At 47.0% G+C, this 19,120-nt stretch overlaps 1 protein-coding gene across 2 annotated transcripts in view; it reads right to left on the bottom strand.

Moving 5' to 3' along the window:
- The window catches only part of WDR35 (WD repeat domain 35), a 56,294-nt gene extending 38,742 nt beyond the window's left edge, over positions 1-17,552 (bottom strand). For both annotated transcript variants that reach the window (XM_069973135.1, XM_069973136.1), the window contains exons 1-10: positions 17,418-17,552; positions 12,477-12,594; positions 9,964-10,035; positions 8,514-8,606; positions 7,924-8,052; positions 6,271-6,404; positions 6,022-6,187; positions 4,764-4,909; positions 4,340-4,465; positions 3,000-3,185 (exon numbers count right to left, since the gene is read on the bottom strand). In XM_069973135.1, coding sequence (XP_069829236.1) covers positions 3,000-3,185; positions 4,340-4,465; positions 4,764-4,909; positions 6,022-6,187; positions 6,271-6,404; positions 7,924-8,052; positions 8,514-8,606; positions 9,964-10,035; positions 12,477-12,594; positions 17,418-17,441 — 1,194 coding nt within the window. In that variant the 5' untranslated portion in view covers positions 17,442-17,552. The remainder of the gene's footprint in view (positions 1-2,999; positions 3,186-4,339; positions 4,466-4,763; positions 4,910-6,021; positions 6,188-6,270; positions 6,405-7,923; positions 8,053-8,513; positions 8,607-9,963; positions 10,036-12,476; positions 12,595-17,417) is intronic.
- Positions 17,553-19,120: the final 1,568 nt, after the last annotated feature.

The raw sequence follows: 19,120 nt of genomic DNA, 5'->3' as shown, positions 1-19,120 counted from the left end.
CCTGTCCAAATACTGTGAATAAGACTGCCCATAGACCCAGTGGTGCTGGTGTATGTATGTATCTCTGTATTACTAGAACTAGTCAGCATCTGGCTATGAGCTTCTCTCCCAGTCTCTTACCTTGCTGCAGTTCTATAGAAAGTCTATGGAGTGAGGAAATAGATGGGGAGAGAAGAGAACAACCTAGAAGTAATATGAATGAAGCAGATGTGAAACAAACATTGGCAGATTACCAGCCGTTCCCGCCAATAATCGTTTGGTGTAATAGGGCTTGTTAAAAGAACACAGTCAGCTAACATGCACAATGTCAGCCGCTCGCTGAGTTTCAAGAGGTTGAAAACTCCTGATCACAATAGCGACGGTCTGCTGCTCAGGACTCCATGTAATAGGAGAGACCACTGCTATCTTCTATAGGCCACCAGGACAATCTAAGGGTACCTATTACATGGCCCTATGGGGGCCCGATAATAACTGTAAACAAGCGCCAATCTGCTAGATCGGTGCTCGTTTACTGGGCCTATTACACTGCCCGATTATCGTTTAACGAGGGCTGCATGGACATCGTTACCAATGTCCTTGCAGCCCTTGCTTAAACTGCCTACATTACCTGTCCATGGTCCAGGGCTCCTCTTGCGGTCCACTTCTTCCCGGGTCCCGCCTGTCTCAGCTAACAGGCCGCTCAACCAATCACTGGCCGCGACGGTCCCGGCCAGTGATTGGCTGAGCGGCCTGTCAGCTAAGACAGGCCGCTCTGAAGCTGCAGCGCGCGGGACCCGGGGAGAAGCAGAGCGCAGGAGGAGCCCTGGACTATGGATAGGTAATGTATGCACTTTGCAAAACGTCAGCCACGCTGGCCACGTACCGCTATTACACGTAGCGATGCACGGTCGGTGTCCGACAATTACACAGTGGGGAAAAAAAGTATCAAAGTCAGTCACCAATAGTGCAGGTTCTCCCACTTAAAAAGATGAGAGGCGTCTGTAATTTACATCATAGGTAGAGCTCAACTATGAGAGACAAAATGAGAAAACAAATCCCGAAAATCACATTGTCTGATTTTGTAAGAATTTATTTGCAAATTATGGTGGAAAATAAGTATTTGGTCACCTACAAACAATCAAGATTTCTGGCTCTCACAGACCTGTAACTTCTTCTTTAAGAGTCTCCTCTTTCCTCCACTCATTACCTGTAGTAATGGCACCTGTTTAAACTTGTTATCAGTATAAAAAGACACCTGTGCACACCCTCAAACAGTCAGACTCCAAACTCCACTATGGTGAAGACCAAAGAGCTGTCAAAGGACACCAGAAACAAAATTGTAGCCCTGCACCAGGCTGGGAAGACTGAATCTGCAATAGGCAACCAACTTGGAGTGAAGAAATCAACTGTGGGAGCAATAATTAGAAAATGGAAGACATAAAAGACCACTGATAATCTCCCTCGATCTGGGGCTCCATGCAAAATCTCACCCCGTGGGGTCAAAATGATCACAAGAACGGTGAGCAAAAATCCCAGAACCACGTGGGGGGACCTAGTGAATGAACTGCAGAGAGCTGGGTCCAATGTAAGAAAGCCTACCATCAGTAAGACACTACGCCGCCAGGGACTCAGATCCTGCAGTGCCAGACGTGTCCCACTGCTTAAGCCAGTACATGTTCGGGCCCGTCTGAAGTTTGCTAGAGAGCATTTGGATGATCCAGAAGAGTATTGGGAGAATGTCCTATGGTCTGATGAAACCAAAGTAGAACTGTTTGGTAGAAACACAACTTGTCGTGTTTGGAGGAAAAAGAATACTGAGTTGCATCCATCAAACACCATACCTACTGTAAAAGCATGGGGGTGGAAACATCATGCTTTGGGGCTGTTTCTCAGCAAAGGGGCCAGGACGACTGATCCGGGTACATGAAAGAATGAATGGGGATATGTATCTTGAGATTTCGAGTGCAAACCTCCTTCCATCAGCAAGGGCATTGAAGATGAAACGTGGCTGGGTCTTTCAACATGACAATGATTCAAAGTACACCGCCAGGGCAACGAAGGAGTGGCTTGGTAAGAAGCATTTCAAGGTCCTGGAGTGGCCTAGCCAGTCTCCAGATCTCAAACCTATAGAAAAGCTTTGGAGGAAGTTGAAAGGCCGTCTTGCCAAGCGACAGCGCCAAAACATCACTGCTCTAGAGGAGATCTGCATGGAGGAATGGGCCAACATACCAACAACAGTGTGTGCCGACCTTGTAAAAACTTACAGAAAAGGTTTGACCTCTGTCATTGCCAACAAAGGATATATAACAAAGGATTGAGATGAAATTTTGTTACTGACCAAATACTTATTTTCCACCATAATTTGCAAATAAATTCTTACAAAATCAGACAATGTGATTTTCTGGATTTGTTTTATCATTTTGTCTCCCATAGTTGAGGTCTCCATATGGTGTCAATTACAGACGCCTCTCATCTTTTTAAGTGGTGGAACTTGCACTGTTGGTGACTGACTAAATACTTTTATTCCCCACTGTAGGTCCAAACCTAAATCAACGATCAGCCGATGATCGTTGTCATCGGCTGATCGTTGCGTTTATTACACGGAATGATAATCGGCCGGATAGGGCTGATTCGGACGATTATTGTTCCGTGTAATAGTACTCTAAGGATAATCCGGGCAGCCCCTCCCTCAGCTCCACTCCCACTCACACCCCAGCTCCTCGTGCATGCTGTCTGTGAATACAATAGCATAGACAGTGAGCAGAAAACAAGGAGGAAGAGAGCGCTGAATGACAGGTCGGCGCTCGCTTCCTCCTCAAAATCAGGCCATGTAATACGGCCCTTTCATCGTAAAAATACCCTGTTCACAAGCAGGGTGATGGCTGGCCGATGCTGTTTTATTACAGGTAAACAGGATACTACGTATGCAAATAACAGGTAAACTGAGGTGAAATCATTTACACGTACAAAAAAAAAAAAAAAAAAAAAAAAACACACAATAATAAAATGATGAAACAAACCTGAGGATGGTTCTCGTCGGCCTTAGTTGCCAGTATACAGAAATCCCCGCATGTTGTGACAGAGATCAAACTCTTGACATATTTGACAAATTTCTCGTTGTTTTTGGTGTCCCAGAAGACGACGCAATACTCGGGGCGGTCTGGCCTGGTGTAAGCATACACCACTGTGTTAGAGCAATAGCCCCACTGTACAAGAGACAAGATGACATGTTATCAGTGCAGGTCTGTGACAGGACAAGAAGTGGCCAGATGTTTGATATATATGTCAGGAAAACGCAAACTGCATATCTCCAATAAGACGGCATACACTGCCCATTAAAAAAATAAATAAATAAATAAATAAAAGTTATAACAGACAGTACACACTGGAAGCGGCCGAGGATCGGAGACCGGAGCAGCGCGATGCGGGACCCAGAGCTGAAACCGTGGTGGTAAGTGGACTTCACCTCCTCCCCAGCCATAGTAAAAAAAAAAAAAAAGCCCCTCCCTTCCCCTTAAATTTACATGCTAAGCACAGATGACATGTTATCTGGCTGCATGGGCCATGTTATGCTGATTTTTACTCTACATATAAAGGATTCAAGTTTACTAAGTTATTTTGAAGCTGAATGTCTCTCTATGACTTCTATTTTTCACCCCCCCCCCTCTTTCCCCCCAAATATATGCAGTCGCTCCTTACTCCAGGCATAGATCACAGACATGATCTGAACAGGGCTTGAAGCATTTTATAAGTGGGGCTGAAGGTCCTAGAGCTGAGTGATGAACCGCAGTCACACTTCAATAGAGAAATACGCAGATCAAGAAAGTCTTAAGACAGTTGTGGAACATCTCCTCATTCAGTTCTACTGACGTGTGACTCAATGGGGAAAAACTAGTGTTGCGTGACTAGGGGTAAAGTCAGGGTCATGTGGCCTGCCGGGGCGATAGTCATCTAGCACTGGCTAAAGCTAGTCATACATATGAGTCTATGACCAGTGATAACATGGCTGACCAATTATATACTGAACAAACCATCTGATCTTAATGATGTTAGAATAAACCAGTAGATCACAGTTGATCACAGCTGGGAAAACATGGATATAGTCATAAGCCATAGGCTGTATCCATGTTTTCCAGGACTCCCTAGGGCTGCATCCAACTTCTCCAGCCACCGGTAATCTAATGGTGCACGCTCAGGTTTGGACAAACCTGAGCGTGCTCGAAGTTCTTCAACTCTAGTAGACACAGTCTTGCCTATGATTTAAAATGATGATCAACCGAAACGATTAGAATCAGCCATTTCTGTCGGGTATGGCATGTACGAGCAGCTGAACACATCCTTATTGTATAGGATCCCTTACCTTGTAATCAGGTCTGATGTTTGCAAAGTAAATAAATGAATCCACAGCCAGTCCTATCCTCAGCCCACCACCTTCCCATGATACAGCCGACATCTGCTTTCCAGGAACCTTTAATGTGCGCAGATGCTTCAAAGAAAAAAAAAATTTATATACAGTATATATGTACATTATGTACAGTAAGTATAGGACCCCCCCCCCCTTCATGAACCAAGGTGTTCTCTGCTCATCAGAAACCATTAGGATTAAGCATTGATGCCCCAAATAACATGAACACCTGGCACAGACACACAGGCAGCAGGGAGAGGAGCAGATACGACAGGAGGATGAGACAGAAGAACTCGCGCCTTTCCAGCCTATGCTTCCTGCATACTCTCCAGTTTAGATATCCCATCTCTCCATATCCCATGTATAACTGTGGACATACCTCTCCGAATGGGGTGTAGAACTGGACAATATTGATGTCCTTATCCTGATTGGCTGTTCTCTGTGATCCGGCCACCGCCAGGACGCTGCCACAGTGATTCCACTGAATGCTCACCACGTTCATACCGGTATCGATCAGAACCGGGTCTGCAAAGACAAAGTATACACTATGCAGTTTTTTCTATTGTGTCATGGAAGCAGCCTTAGTTCTGTAATCATAGTCACCCAAATGGACCAATGTGGCCTAAGGATCATATTACATGGCCCGGTGACTTTATGTAGGCGAGTCAAGATCTGCTAAATCCATATACAGCCTTAGGTTATTTTCACATTTGGTAAGAGAACAGCCGTTCGGTGACCCGGCCGGATCACGGAACGGCCGGTCTCAGAAAAGATCATCTCGGCCGGTACTGCAGCGCCACTGAGTTCTGATGCGGGTGCACCTGTGCGCGCCCACATCAGAACTCCCCACTGCACACAATAGAGCGTGCGGCCGGAGCCACACGCTCCATTGTGTGAACTGACAGGGTTTTCTGCGGCCGCTATTCAGTGAATAGCGGCCACAGAAAACTGACATGTCAGTCTATCGCGGCGCCGCTAGGGATCCCGGCCGGAGTGTATACCATGTGTATACACTCCGTCCGGGATTCCCTCAGCCTGCAGCACTACCTAAGTACCGCAGAAATCACGGCAGTTGTAACAACGGCCATGATTTCTACAGAACTTACGTAGTGTGAACATAGCAGCCCTTGTCCGTGCAGCCCTTGCCTTAATAAGTGAAAATAAAAAACTATACATACCTGTCCACGCTCCCTGGTGTCCTGTTAGCTTGGTCCCGCTCCTGACACTTTGTGAAGTCACAGGCCGCGCAGCCAATCTCTGGGACAGTGCCGCGGCCAGCAATTGGCTGAGCTGAATAGCACTTCAGACACTGCAGGGATCGGCTGAAGCCAGCAGGACATCAGGGAGCGTGGACAGGTATGTATAAGTTTGTTCTTTTTTCTTTACACATTCAGCCATGGATCACTATTACATGTAGCGATGCACGCCCAGCGGACAATGATTTTAGGTCAGGACCTAAAGACACAACTTGCCGATCGTTGTCTTTAGTACAGGAAGCGATGATCGCCCGAATCGGCCTGACTTGTGATAGGGTCCTAAGACTGATTGACATCCTTGAAGTCCTGGTTTGTTGTATACCTATAGACCTGCTCTAGTTACAAAATTCAATAGTAAACAAAAAAGAAAAAGAGACTTACTCTCATCGTTCTCATGTCTCATTATCTGACATCGTCCATTATCGAAACATATAGCCAGACAGGGGCAATCTGGTTCCACGTAACCTTTACTGCCCGGATACCAGTGCATACCGGCAATACTCAGCGGACCAGTCACATTCACCAAACAGCTCAGCACCATTTTGACCTAGAGACATTATATAAAGCGACAGGTGAGATGGAACCAACAGACAGAAATGAAGAACGCTGCTATTTTTTAGCTTCACTTACAATGAAGTTGCCCTGGTTGTCATAAAGATGGATTTCCCCATTTGCCATCCCAAAGAGAAGAATTTTGCTGTCTGGAGACCAAGCCACGTGGCACAGTTGTATGCCTTTCAGCTCTTTGCCCCAAATACGATTGCCTTAAAAATATTGATGGGAAAAATAGCAGTGATAATAATTTCATAAAGTTGGGGGCAGCAGATTTTATTTATAAAATCTAAAACTTGAGAAAAAAACAAAAACACATTTTCCCACAGATCCCACGGATGCTCCATTAGACGGACACTGACTCTGGGAATTTGGAGGCCAAGTCAACACCTTGAAGTCTGTGTCATATTTTTTAACCCCTTCAAGACCGAGCCCTTTGATGCACAGATGTCTGGGTCAAATTAATGCAATGTTCCTCCCCGACTTCTAAGAGCCATGGCGCTTTTTTTTTTTCACCTTCAGGGCTGGATGGGGTGTCATTTTCTTCAGTTTTTATCAATGTCATATTGGTGTAACAGAAAAATTTTAATCGCTTTTAATTTTTTTCTGATGAGCTGCCTCTCATTACTCTCAGCTCCCCAGACACTGATGTGTGCGGGGCCGCTCACACTGCAGTGGTCCTGCACACATCAAACTCCTTCACAGTCAGGAACGTGCATTTACGTTCCTGCTGCCCTTGGTATGTGCAGCAGGAACGTATATCTACGTATTGCTGACGGGAAGGAGTTAAAGGAGAAGTCCAGAAAAATTTTAAAAAGGGGAGAAGACAGGGGGCGAAGGAAAATAATAAACAAAGTAAACTTACCCGTCCTCGTGCCTCTGTATTGCCGCTCCCGAGTCCAAATGACAGCCGCTGGTGTCCTGCAGCTCTACCAGCTGCACAGTTACTTACCTGGCTGAGTGAGTGCCCGCTCAGCCAATCAGTCACTGGGGCAGGATATCGCCCTTGTCAATGACTTACCGAGTGGGCCATTGCTCAGCTGGGCTGTGACATTTCAGTTGGATGAGCCGGGTATGTGACGTACCCAGAATCCAGCCAAAAGTTACTTCCGACAGCGGAACCCGGGACCAGCGGCTATGGAGGCACATGGAGGGGTATGTTTACTTTGTTTATTATTTTCCCACACCCATGCCTTCCTCTCTTTTAGGAATTTTGTCGGACTTCTCCTTTAAACCATTCCTGACCAATATCTGAAGTGTGGCTCGGCATCCTGTCTTGTCTTTTTCAGGTCAGTAACCCACCTGCACAATCTGGCCCATGTTCAAGTTACTCTATTAATAATAATATTTATTTGTATAGCGCCAACAGATTTCGCAGCGCTTAACCCTTAGAGTACTATTATATGACTCTATTATCAGCCACACTGGGCAGATTACCGGCTGTTCTGGACGATAATCTCTTCGTGTATTAGCTCATACTGTAAAACAATCGCAGATTTACAACGGCCATATTATGGCTCAATATCACATAGGTCCTAAATACAGTTACCAAAGGGGCAACGCATATAGCATAAAAGAAAGAGGACAGATTTCATATTAGCTAAAAATTAAGAATTTGTTTCCATTATTTTTTTTATATTTTTATGAATTTCACAACCCCCCCAAAAAATAAGCATCCATAAGAGTAACGTATATTGCTGGAGCAGCACCGAGAAGGTACACTGTCCTTACCGTCTACGGAGCCCACAATGACAGCTCCGTCCTCATACACAATGCAGATCTTCTGGCCGTCTGCGTTCCAGCTCATACTGCGCACAACTGATTTATTTCTGTTGTTGATCATCTCTTCGTACCAGGAGCCTGAGAAGACAAGTCAGATCAGTACATAGAAGTATGGGAGAACTTCTCTGCAAACAAGAAAGATGAGAACTATGCTATATCATATAATAGTAGAGAAGAAGTAAAGTCGGCCAAACTCACGATTTCAGCAGGACTGGCCAACTGTTCTATATGTATAGGGGTGTGTTGGCATTCAAGCCAGATGGTGCCGGTGGGGAAAAAATGGAAACGTGTTGAATATCAATGCCTGGACCTTCTGTTCTGGAGCATGAGATACAGCTGCCAGCGACATATTGCCCTCTCCCCATAGAAAATACATGCACTCTCAGCTGACAGCTGATGTAGATGTATGGCCGCTATATCAGTTTTATGACTGTGTGTACATGAACTTGGCTTGGGTGTTTAAATACATAGGCATTAACTTATCTTTAAAAAAAAAAAAAAAAAAACGTAATGTAGTGAGGGGTGGGTGTCAGCATTACCTTTGTACAGCATCCAGACAATGATAAGTCCATTCTGATCACTTGTGGTCAATTTCTGAAAATGTTCATTCCACGTCACCACCTGTACAGATCCTGGGGATGATAGGCTGTATTAGTATACTGTCACTTATACATTGATTTTCCTTCATTAATGTCCCCTGTATCCATGCATCACTGCAGTTCCTTATTATAATAATTAGAGATGAGAACATTTACAGTAAGTTCGGGTTCCCTGAACGTTTGGCAAGTGACTCCCGGTGGTGGGGACTCCCGATTTGACTCCCGGTGGTGGGGACTCCCGATTTGACCCCCGGTGGTGGGGACTCCCGATTTGACCCCCGGTGGTGGGGACTCCCGATTTGACCCCCGGTGGTGGGGACTCCCGATTTGACCCCCGGTGGTGGGGACTCCCGATTTGACCCCCGGTGGTGGGGACTCCCGATTTGACTCCCGGTGGTGGGGAATCCCGGTTTGACTCCCAGTGGATGGGATGCAGCGAACCTGAATTTACTGTAAATTGGTACATCTCTAATAAAACCTTAAGAATTAAGCTTCTCATAAAATGAGTCTCCTCCATGGTTCTCCCTATCTCAGTATATTCTCCCCCTATCTCAGTGTATTCTCTCCCTGCTCACCTGATCATGCTCTGCATCTGCAGAGAGGACTCTAGTGGTTACAAATGGTAACTTCCAAGAGAACTTTCCAGTTTTCCATTTCCAGTTTTCCAAAGCTCAATGATATTAGCAGCCCTTGTAGTTATGTTGCTGCCCATGATGAGAGTAACAATTCCTTCCATACTTTTTATTATCTATTCAGTCTCCTTCTCCCAGTTCTGAGCTGCTGCTTTCAGCTGAAGACACAAAAAATGTGTGTGAGCTTTTCTCTCTGTCTCCCCCTCCCCCCCCCCTCCCTTCTGAGACAGCTGTAAACAAGTCCCTGGCAGGCTTTATCTGCAACTTTCTGTAATGTTGGGAGGGATAATCCCAGTAAGTTCATCAGCCACTTGACCTCAGATTAACCCTCCCGGCATTATAATGAAGCTACAATGTTGCTGATACAGCCTTCCAGGGTCTTGTTTACATCATCTGTCTCAGAAGAGAAGACAAAGAGAAAGGCTCACACACAGATTTTTGTGTCTCCAGCAGAAAGCAGCAGCTCAGAACTGGGGAAAGGAGACTGAATAGATGATAAGAAGTGTGGAAGGAATTGTTAGTGTCACCATGGGCAGCAACATATCAAAAGTTATGTTTGAGTGGAATACCCCTTTAATCAGGGAAATTTACAAACTTCAATAAGCAACCTCTGCAAGGCTTAGTCAAAACTATCCTCATGGAGAAACAGCTGGTTGTAGCTCTCCAAGGTGATCCCCATTGGAACCATATAATACAATCTAAGTGTGAATCAGGAAAGAAAGCTCCATCCCATTCTATATATCACACAGAGACCTTACCGCTGTGTCCCTCAAGGGTCTGATTCATGGACAGATTGCTGGGTGCGGCGAGCCCTTTCAGCCTGGCATCATCTGGAAAGACAGATCATATGTTCAGACTGAGATCTCATTCAGCAAAGTGATTAATAACGGCTTTGCTTTAATAAACCAGAAACAGCAGGAAAAACATTCAATAGGTATTCAAAGTTCCTACTAGGATGATGACGCGGAGGGACAGCCCAGTGATACCACAGAACTGATCACACCAGGCCTCTAAAATATCCATGAGTCATCTATTCCACTAAACCGCCATATTGTGCCTTCACATTCTCAGTACCTGGCGCACAGCCTACGCTCCCCATTGGTGAAGCATGGAACGTGATCACACAGAGAAATGGCGCGCTGCTCCTGATGAGGAAAGTGCAGTTTAAGCCAGGGAATCGAGCAGTAAAGAGGTAGCGTGACACTTTTATGCAGTCCAGTGCTAAATCCCATCGAGGACAACAAGTGTAAGAAGATTCTATATTCTCCCTGTATTTGCTTGGGTTTCTCCCCACACTCCAGAACATACTGGTAGGGTAATCTAAATGGATCTTAAAGGGGTACTCCTACATAAAAATCTCCCATCCTCCAGTACTTATCAGCTGCTGTATGTCCTGCAGGATGTGGTGTATCACTCTATATTAATTTGCCATAGCATAGAATGTAAAGTACGGCAGAGAACCACGACCTTAGTGTATACAGCATGTGATTCCATACACTGTAATATAACTGATCAATATCATTAAACAACAGCCGTTGTTTAATGCCAAAATACAGTGGTACCTTGGTTTAAGAGCAACTTGGTTTAAGAGCGTTTTGCAAGAAGATCTCGCAGTTTTTCAAAATTGTAACTTGGTTTAAGAGCATTGCTTTGGTGTAAGAGCTCCCAGTACTGGGTGGGAGGGGGAGGGGGAGTGGGGGAGGGGCATGGTCTGCATAGCGGGGTCTACAGCCCTGTACTCTGACCCAGGAAGTCTCCCTCACCTTCCAAATCATAGCAGATCCACATCAGGCTGGGGCTTACATCAGGGGACAGGACTGTGGAGGTAATCTCTCCATAGCTGTAACCCCTCTCTCCCAAGACATAGAGCACTGCATTTATTTGTCAACATATGTCCTGCTCATTCCTTCATGGAATGAAGTCTCTGTCAGCCCTTGTGCTTCCCATCCTCTCCATTCCTGCTATAATGAGCCTCCACTTACACTCAGCTATACACACTGCTGCTATAATAAGCCTCCACTTACACTCAGCTGCTATAATATGCCTGCACTCACACTCAGCTTTATACACTGCTGCTATAATATGCCTGCACTTACACTCAGCTATACACACTGCTGCTATAATGAGCCTCCACTTACACTCAGCTATACACACTGCTGCTATAATGAGCCTCCACTTACACTCAGCTATACACACTGCAGCTATAATGTGCCTGCACTCACACTCAGCTATACACACTGCTGCTATAATATGCCTGCACTCACACTCAGCTTTACACACTGCTGCTATAATGTGCCTGCACTTACACTCAGCTATACACACTGCTGCTATAATGTGCCTGCACTTACACTCAGCTATACACACTGCTGCTATAATGTGCCTGCACTCACACTCAGCTACACACACTGTTGTATATAAAGTTTCTGTCACTGTCCTCCTGCACAGCTCTGTGATTCTCACTTCCTGATTGGTCCATGCTGAACACACCCCCTTCCCCATTGCTATCATGTGACCACACAGACCTCTGACAGCAGCCCTGCTTCTTTATTCTACTGTACTACACTACTGCATTATGGGGATCTGCAGCTCCACCCTGTATCTACAAACTGCTGCTGTTTTTTTCAGGTTTATGCACTTACTATATATTATACACCACATGCTGATTGATTATACTGTACAGTAAACTTTTATTCAAAATTTTTTTTAAAAATCATTATTTTTGGGGTGTGGAACCAATTGTCTGCATATCAGTGATTTCTTATTGGAAAATTTGCTTTGGTTTAAGAGTGAATTTGGATTACAAGCGCAGTCCCGGAACGAATTATGCTCGTAATCCAAGGCACCGCTGTACAGTGTGTGAACACGGCCTTAAAGCTACCACTGGTTACCAAATGCCATTTATTCTCCTAAACATCTCCTATATACTAGAAGGGATTTCACAGATGAGAGAGATGTCACCCCCCTCAGCTCCTCGGGAGCCTGGTCGCTGCTGCTCAGCGGCACAGTTAGAGGCCAGATAGGATGGGCCCATCTAAAAATACTGACAGAAGTGAAGCCTCCGGTGACGCTTCTCCCTCCTTCCCTGAAGATAATCCTCAGTCTTCCCCCAGAGGCTATAGAACGGCTGAAGCCTCCACTTTGTGTCCGTGCCCTGGCATTGGCTCGTATAAACATTCCTGCAGAAAGCGATCTGCTGTGCAGAGAATGAATAGACTGAACCCTGTCCAGAAGAGAGAGACGTCCACCAGGAGGAAACTCTCCAATCACTTACCTGTTTGCATTTCCAGTTTCAGGACTTTGAGCAGGCCGGATTCCCCTCCGCATGCTATGTAGCCCTGGTCCTTGTTCCAGGAGATGCATTTCAGCCGGATGTTGTTGGGAATGGCGATCTATTGGGAACAGAAAGAAAACATGAACCCATTCACCTTTTCGGGACAATCTTTTCACCATTGATACAGACCCCCACACACAAACAATTTCCCCCCCAGGAGGAAGTGGCTGCGCCACTGAGCTGAATATGACAGAGCCCGAACCCTGGCATCGCATCCTTGCAGCTGAATGTGACCCTTAGAACCCCCCTGGATGCCAAATGTGACACTTACAGACCCTCGCAGCCACTGGCAGTGCATCCCCACCACCCACCCAGAAAGTTATATACTTAAAAATCTCAAGCCGTCCAGTACTTATCAGCTGCTGTATATCCTGCAGGAAGTGTGTATTCTCTCCAGTCTGACACAGTGCTCTCTGCTGCCACCTCTGTCCATGTCAGGAACTGTCAGAGCAGCAGCAAATCCCCATAGAAAACCTCTCCTGCTCTGGACAGTTCCTGACATGGACAGAGGTGGCAGCAGAGAGCACTGTGTCAGACTTTAAAGGGAACCAATCACACCGAAAATCCATATTAAGATAAGGAAACGTGCATCAGTCAGTAATCTTACTTTAAAAAGTCCTGCGCTGTATGTAAATTTCCGGCAAGTAGTCACGGTGGGCGGAATTAGTCACAGGCCCTAGGCGTCTGTAATGGCTGTAATCACGCCCAGAGGGGCGTGATTGAGAGGTCTGCCTTCTATCCACGTGACCCGGCGGCTTGCGCTTCGCGTCGCGCTGACGTCATCCGCACGCAGCGCCGACGTCTTCCGGAGTCCGCTCATGCGCAGTACGTCTCCCGCGGCGTCTCCTGCTGTACTGCGCATGCGCGGACTACAGAAGACGTTGGTGCGCTGCCGACGTGAAACGCAAGCCTACCGGGTCACGTGGAAGGAAGGCAGACCTCTCAATCACGCCCCTCTGGGCATGATTACAGTCATTACAGACGCCTAGGACCTGTGACTAAATCCGCCCACCTTGACTACTTGCTGGAAATTTACATACAGCGCGGGACTTTTTCAAAGTAAGATTACTGACTGATGGAGGGGGGCGCGGAGGTTACAGGGGGATGTTTAGGAAACGTGCTGGGTGATGTGCCAGCACGTTTCCTTATCTTAAGATGGATTTTCGGCGTGATTGGTTCCCTTTAAAGATTACACCACTTCCTGCAGGACATACAGCAGCTGATAAGCACTAGAAGACTGGAGTTTTTAAATAGAAAAAAAAATAATTAACAAATCAATATATCTTTCTGACATGAAAGAACCCCTTTCAGTCACAATTAAAAAAACAAACAAAAAAAAAACATTGCTGGCCTCTACCAGAAACAGCGCCATTCTTGTCCTCAGTTTGTGTGTGGTATCACAGCTCAGTTCCATTAAAGTAAGGCTACATTCACACATCCGTTGTTCTGTCCGCAAATTGCGAGCACGCAATTGAAGACAGAAAATAAAACCAATGTTATTCAATGGCCCCGTTCACACGTCCTTACGTGTATACGGAGCCACGATCCGTGCCGCAAAAAAACGGACATGTTGTAATGCGGACCGTTTTTTGCGACATGGATTGCTAGGATAATGGAGTGTGAACGTAGTGCTCCGTAAAGCACCGAGCACTATGGATGCACATTCGTAGTGCGGGCCGTGGTCGCGGACTGCACTATGGGTGTGTGAATACAGCCTGACACCTTAGGCATATCTGCACCTCCTTCTTCACCAAAGAGGCGTGGCTTCAGTGTGAAAAGGGGAGGGGTTTAAGTGTAGTCAGTTTTTAGCCACATTTATTTTATGCAACTTTTAACATTTTTGAGACTATTCCTTTATAATTGATAGGAAGTGAACCAACCACACAGCAACAGAGTGCACAGGAAAAATGGGCATCATACATTGTGAGAGAAGCTGGCATAACGTGAAAAGGGATAGGCTGAAAAAAATCACAAATCATAAATCCACCCTGTTGTGTTTACATGTGTTTTTTGTTTTTACTTTTTTTTTTATACTGGGGTTCATTATATATTTTTACATCTACTAAAGTGTCCCTGCCGCTAAATCAGCAACTGATCAAATTTATACTGGCGTAACCAACTCATAAGGACAAGACAGGGTTGGCTTACTTTAAATCATAGGTACACTTAAAGGGGTTGTCCAGCGAAAATCTTTTTCTTTCAAACAAACTGGTATCAGGAAGTTATACAGATTTGTAATTTACTTCTATTTAAAAATCTCAAGTCTTCCCATACTTATTAGCTACTGTATGTCCTGCAGGAAATGTTGTTTTATTTTCAATCTGACATGGTGCTCTCTGCTGCCACCTCTGGCCCAGACAGGAACTGTCCAGAACAGGAGAGGTTTTTTATGAGGATTTATAGAAAACCGAGACAGAGTTCCTGTCTCGGCCAGAGATGTCAGCAGAGAGTAGCGTCAGACTGAAAATAAAACATTTCCTGCAGGACATACAACAGCTGATAAGTACTGGAAGACTTGAGATTTTTCAATAGAAGTAAATTACAAATCTATATAACTTTCTGACACCAGTTGATTCGAAAGAAAAAGATTTTCGCTGGACAACCCCTTTAATAACGACCATTATAGGGTGAAATATCATATCATGGGGCAAAAACTACTCAAAGGTAAAGGCAGCAAAGTACTGCCTTGTACCCAATACATGCACTTCAGTACTATGGGGGTCTCTAGCAGTGAAATGCCCACTCTGATTGGTCAGATCTTACAGCCAGGCTGTCTATACACAGGGGAGTCAAACTTGCGGTCCTCCAGCTGCTGCAAAACTACCAATTCCCATCAGGTCTGGACAACCAAAGCTAAAGCTATCCAGGCATGATGGGAGTTGTAGTTTTGCAGCTGGAGGACTGCAGCTTGACACCTGTGCACTACAGTATCCTACAGGCTATAAAAAAGAAACTAGGTGGCGCTATAGCACTAACAGTATTGTATTTGCTTAGACTGAAGCTTTCCCAGATGCATAGGTGAGCAGCCATTACCATTCCCCTCTCACCCCATGTGATTTCTGGTTATGGAGCATCGTGAAGGAGACCTGCATTATTTACCAAGCTTTGCGAATGGAGAGCGTTGTAGAAAAACAACGGAGGGGGGGGGGGGGGGGGGATATAGTGAACATCTGTGGTGTTTGCATAGCGACATTATCGAGACTTCTGAAGTAAAAGTTTTAATTTCATAAATGACAAATGATGGATATTGTTTCGAGTTTCAATGGTTCAAGAACGACTCCTGCATGGTGAATATACTGAAACCTGAGCCGGGGTACATATATATATATATATACTGTATATACACGACTCCTGCATGCTGAATATACTGAAACCTGAGCCGGGGTACATATATATATATATATATATATACACTGTATATACACGACTCCTGCATGGTGAATATACTGAAACCTGAGCCGGGGTACATATATATATATATATATATACACTGTATATACATGACTCCTGCATGCTGAATATACTGAAACCTGAGCCGGGGTACATATATATATATACTGTATATACACGACTCCTGCATGCTGAATATACTGAAACCTGAGCCGGGGTACATATATATATATATATATATATATATATATATATATATATACACTGTATATACACGACTCCTGCATGCTGAATATACTGAAACCTGAGCCGGGGTACATATATATATATACTGTATATACACGACTCCTGCATGCTGAATATACTGAAACCTGAGCCGGGGTACATATATATATATATATATATATATATATATATATGTACCCCGGCTCAGGTTTCAGTATATTCAGCATGCAGGAGTCATGTATATACAGTGTATATATATATATATATATATGTACCCCGGCTCAGGTTTCAGTATATTCAGCATGCAGGAGTCGTGTATATACAGTGTATATATATATATATATATATATATATATATATATATATATATATATATACACTGTATATACACGACTCCTGCATGCTGAATATACTGAAACCTGAGCCGGGGTACATATATATATATATATATATACACTGTATATACATGACTCCTGCATGCTGAATATACTGAAACCTGAGCCGGGGTACATATATATATATATATATATATATATATATACACTGTATATACACGACTCCTGCATGCTGAATATACTGAAACCTAAGCCGGGGTACATATATATATATACTGTATATACACGACTCCTGCATGGTGAATATACTGAAACCTGAGGTCATTGTTCTAGTAAGTGTACCAGCTGTGATGTAATGCTAATCAGGTAACCAGCTGTGATGTCACAATCAGGTGACCAGCTGTGATGTCACTAATCGGCGGACCAGCTGTGATGTCACTAATCGGCGGACCAGCTGTGATGTAACGATCAGGTGACCAGCTGTGATGTAACGATCAGGTGACCAGCTGTGATGTAATGCTAATCAGGTGACCAGCTGTGATGTCACTAATCGGCGGACCAGCTGTGATGTCACACTCATCAGTCATGTGACCTAGTCATGTGCATATGCCAGGATCACTGGATCCTATAGGGTTGGGAGCCCCCTTATTCAGACTGTTGGGGTCCCAATAACAAGTGATATAAAACGGTGGCACCAAATAGCAGCTGTAATAGTAGTAGCGGCAGCCACAGCTCCTGTCACCCAGCTTTACCGGGTACAGATAACACAGAACAAGTGATGTACTGATACAGCCCCCCGCCCTGTCACAGCACAGCTACAGAGACGCAGAGGGGGGGAGACTGCTATACGGAATCACTGCCAGCTGCGCCCCCCCGTGCCCTGAGCTCGGATCCGTACCGTGCTGGCCCGGCCGCCGGAGGAGACACTCACCTTCTTACTGAGATATATAAACATGTCGCCTGTGATCACGATGGCGAATCCAGGACTCCTATCAACGTAACTAAGATGCCGAGTCCTTCCGTTTCTAGGCAACCAAGCGCCCTGGCCATCAGAGCTGACGTCACTTCCTGTTCTGAAACGGAGAGTTACGAGAGTTCAGATACTAGAGGCCAAAATGTATTTGTTTTCCATATGTCTCGAACTACTCTAGAACCGATTGCAGCGGCCATGTTGGCGAAGACCAAAGTCGCGCTAGATGTCCGACAAAAGCCAATTGGAAGATACTATTTCCAAGTGGGCTAAACCTTTGAAGACATCATGCCCATGTGACCGGCCTCTTGGGTATTTTTTAGTAATTTGTGGAGATTACACTTGAATTGATCATGGCTGACCCACCTTAATGGGTCGTAACCAGGGGCAACAGGTCGTCACAGGTGCATGGTGGATGGTAATCCTATAGCTCTCATACAATACACATCCTGGTAATGTGTGAGGTGTTTAACTGACATAATACAGGTCCATAGATAGATAGAACATAATGAGGAACATTTATAAAATTCATATAAAAAATTCTATGTGGGTAAGTGTATAATAGGAACGGATATATTGTATACATGGGTTTGAGGCAGGTATGTGTATATATGGAGTTTATTTACAAGCACCGACACAATTGTAAGGTATATAGTGATGAGCGAATACTGTGGTAAGGTATTCAATCGTATCGAATAGTTCGCCGAATAATCGATAAATATTCGATGAGCATTCAAATCCCCCTTCCCTGTTTTTTCTGTTTTTTTAGCCAATCAACATGCAGGGAGGCTGCCATGGCCCCTCCTTCCCCCCACCACCTCTTCTTATCCCCCCCCACCTCCTCCTTCCCCCCACCACCTCTTCTCTCCCCCCCCCCCCCCCACCTCCTCTCTCCCCCATCACCTTCTCTCTCCCCCATCACCTCCTCCTTCCCCCCCATCTCCCCCTCCCCCCCCCCCCCCCCTCCCCCCCCCCCCCCCCCCCCCCCCTCCCCCCCCCCCCCCCCCCCCTCCCCCCCCCCCCCCCCCCCCCCTCCCCCCCCCCCCCCCCCCCCCCCCCCCCCCCCCCTCCCCCCCCCCCCCCCCCCCCCCCCCCCCCCCCTCCCCCCCCCCCCCCCCCCCCCCCCCCCCCCCCCCCCCCCCCCCCCCCCCCCTCCCCCCCCCCCCCCCCCTCCCCCCCCCCCCCCCCCCCCCCCCCCCCCCCCCCCTCCCCCCCCCCCCCCCCCCCCCTCCCCCCCCCCCCCCCCCCCCCCCCCCCCCCCCCCCCCCCCCCCCCCCCCCCCCCCCCCCCCCTCCCCCCCCCCCCCCCCCCTCCCCCCCCCCCCCCCCCCCCTCCCCCCCCCCCCCCCCCTCCCCCCCCCCTCCCCCCCCCCCCCCTCCCCCCCCCCCCCCCCCCCCCCCCCTCCCCCCCCCCCCCCTCCCCCCCCCCCCCTCCCCCCCCCCTCCCCCCCCCCCCCCCCCCCCCCCTCCCCCCCCCCCCCCCCCCCCCCCTCCCCCCCCCCCCCCCCCCCTCCCCCCCCCCCCCCCCCCCCCCCCCTCCCCCCCCCCCCCCCCCCCTCCCCCCCCCCCCCCCCCCCCCCCTCCCCCCCCCCCCCCCCCCCCCCCCCCCCTCCCCCCCCCCCCCCTCCCCCCCCCCCCCCCCCCCCCTCCCCCCCCCCCCTCCCC

The sequence above is a fragment of the Dendropsophus ebraccatus genome, chromosome 6 (assembly GCF_027789765.1).
Source record: "Dendropsophus ebraccatus isolate aDenEbr1 chromosome 6, aDenEbr1.pat, whole genome shotgun sequence".
Lineage (NCBI taxonomy): Eukaryota > Metazoa > Chordata > Amphibia > Anura > Hylidae > Dendropsophus > Dendropsophus ebraccatus.
Note: the sequence above shows the minus strand (reverse complement) of the source record. Positions and strands in the feature narration are given on the sequence as shown.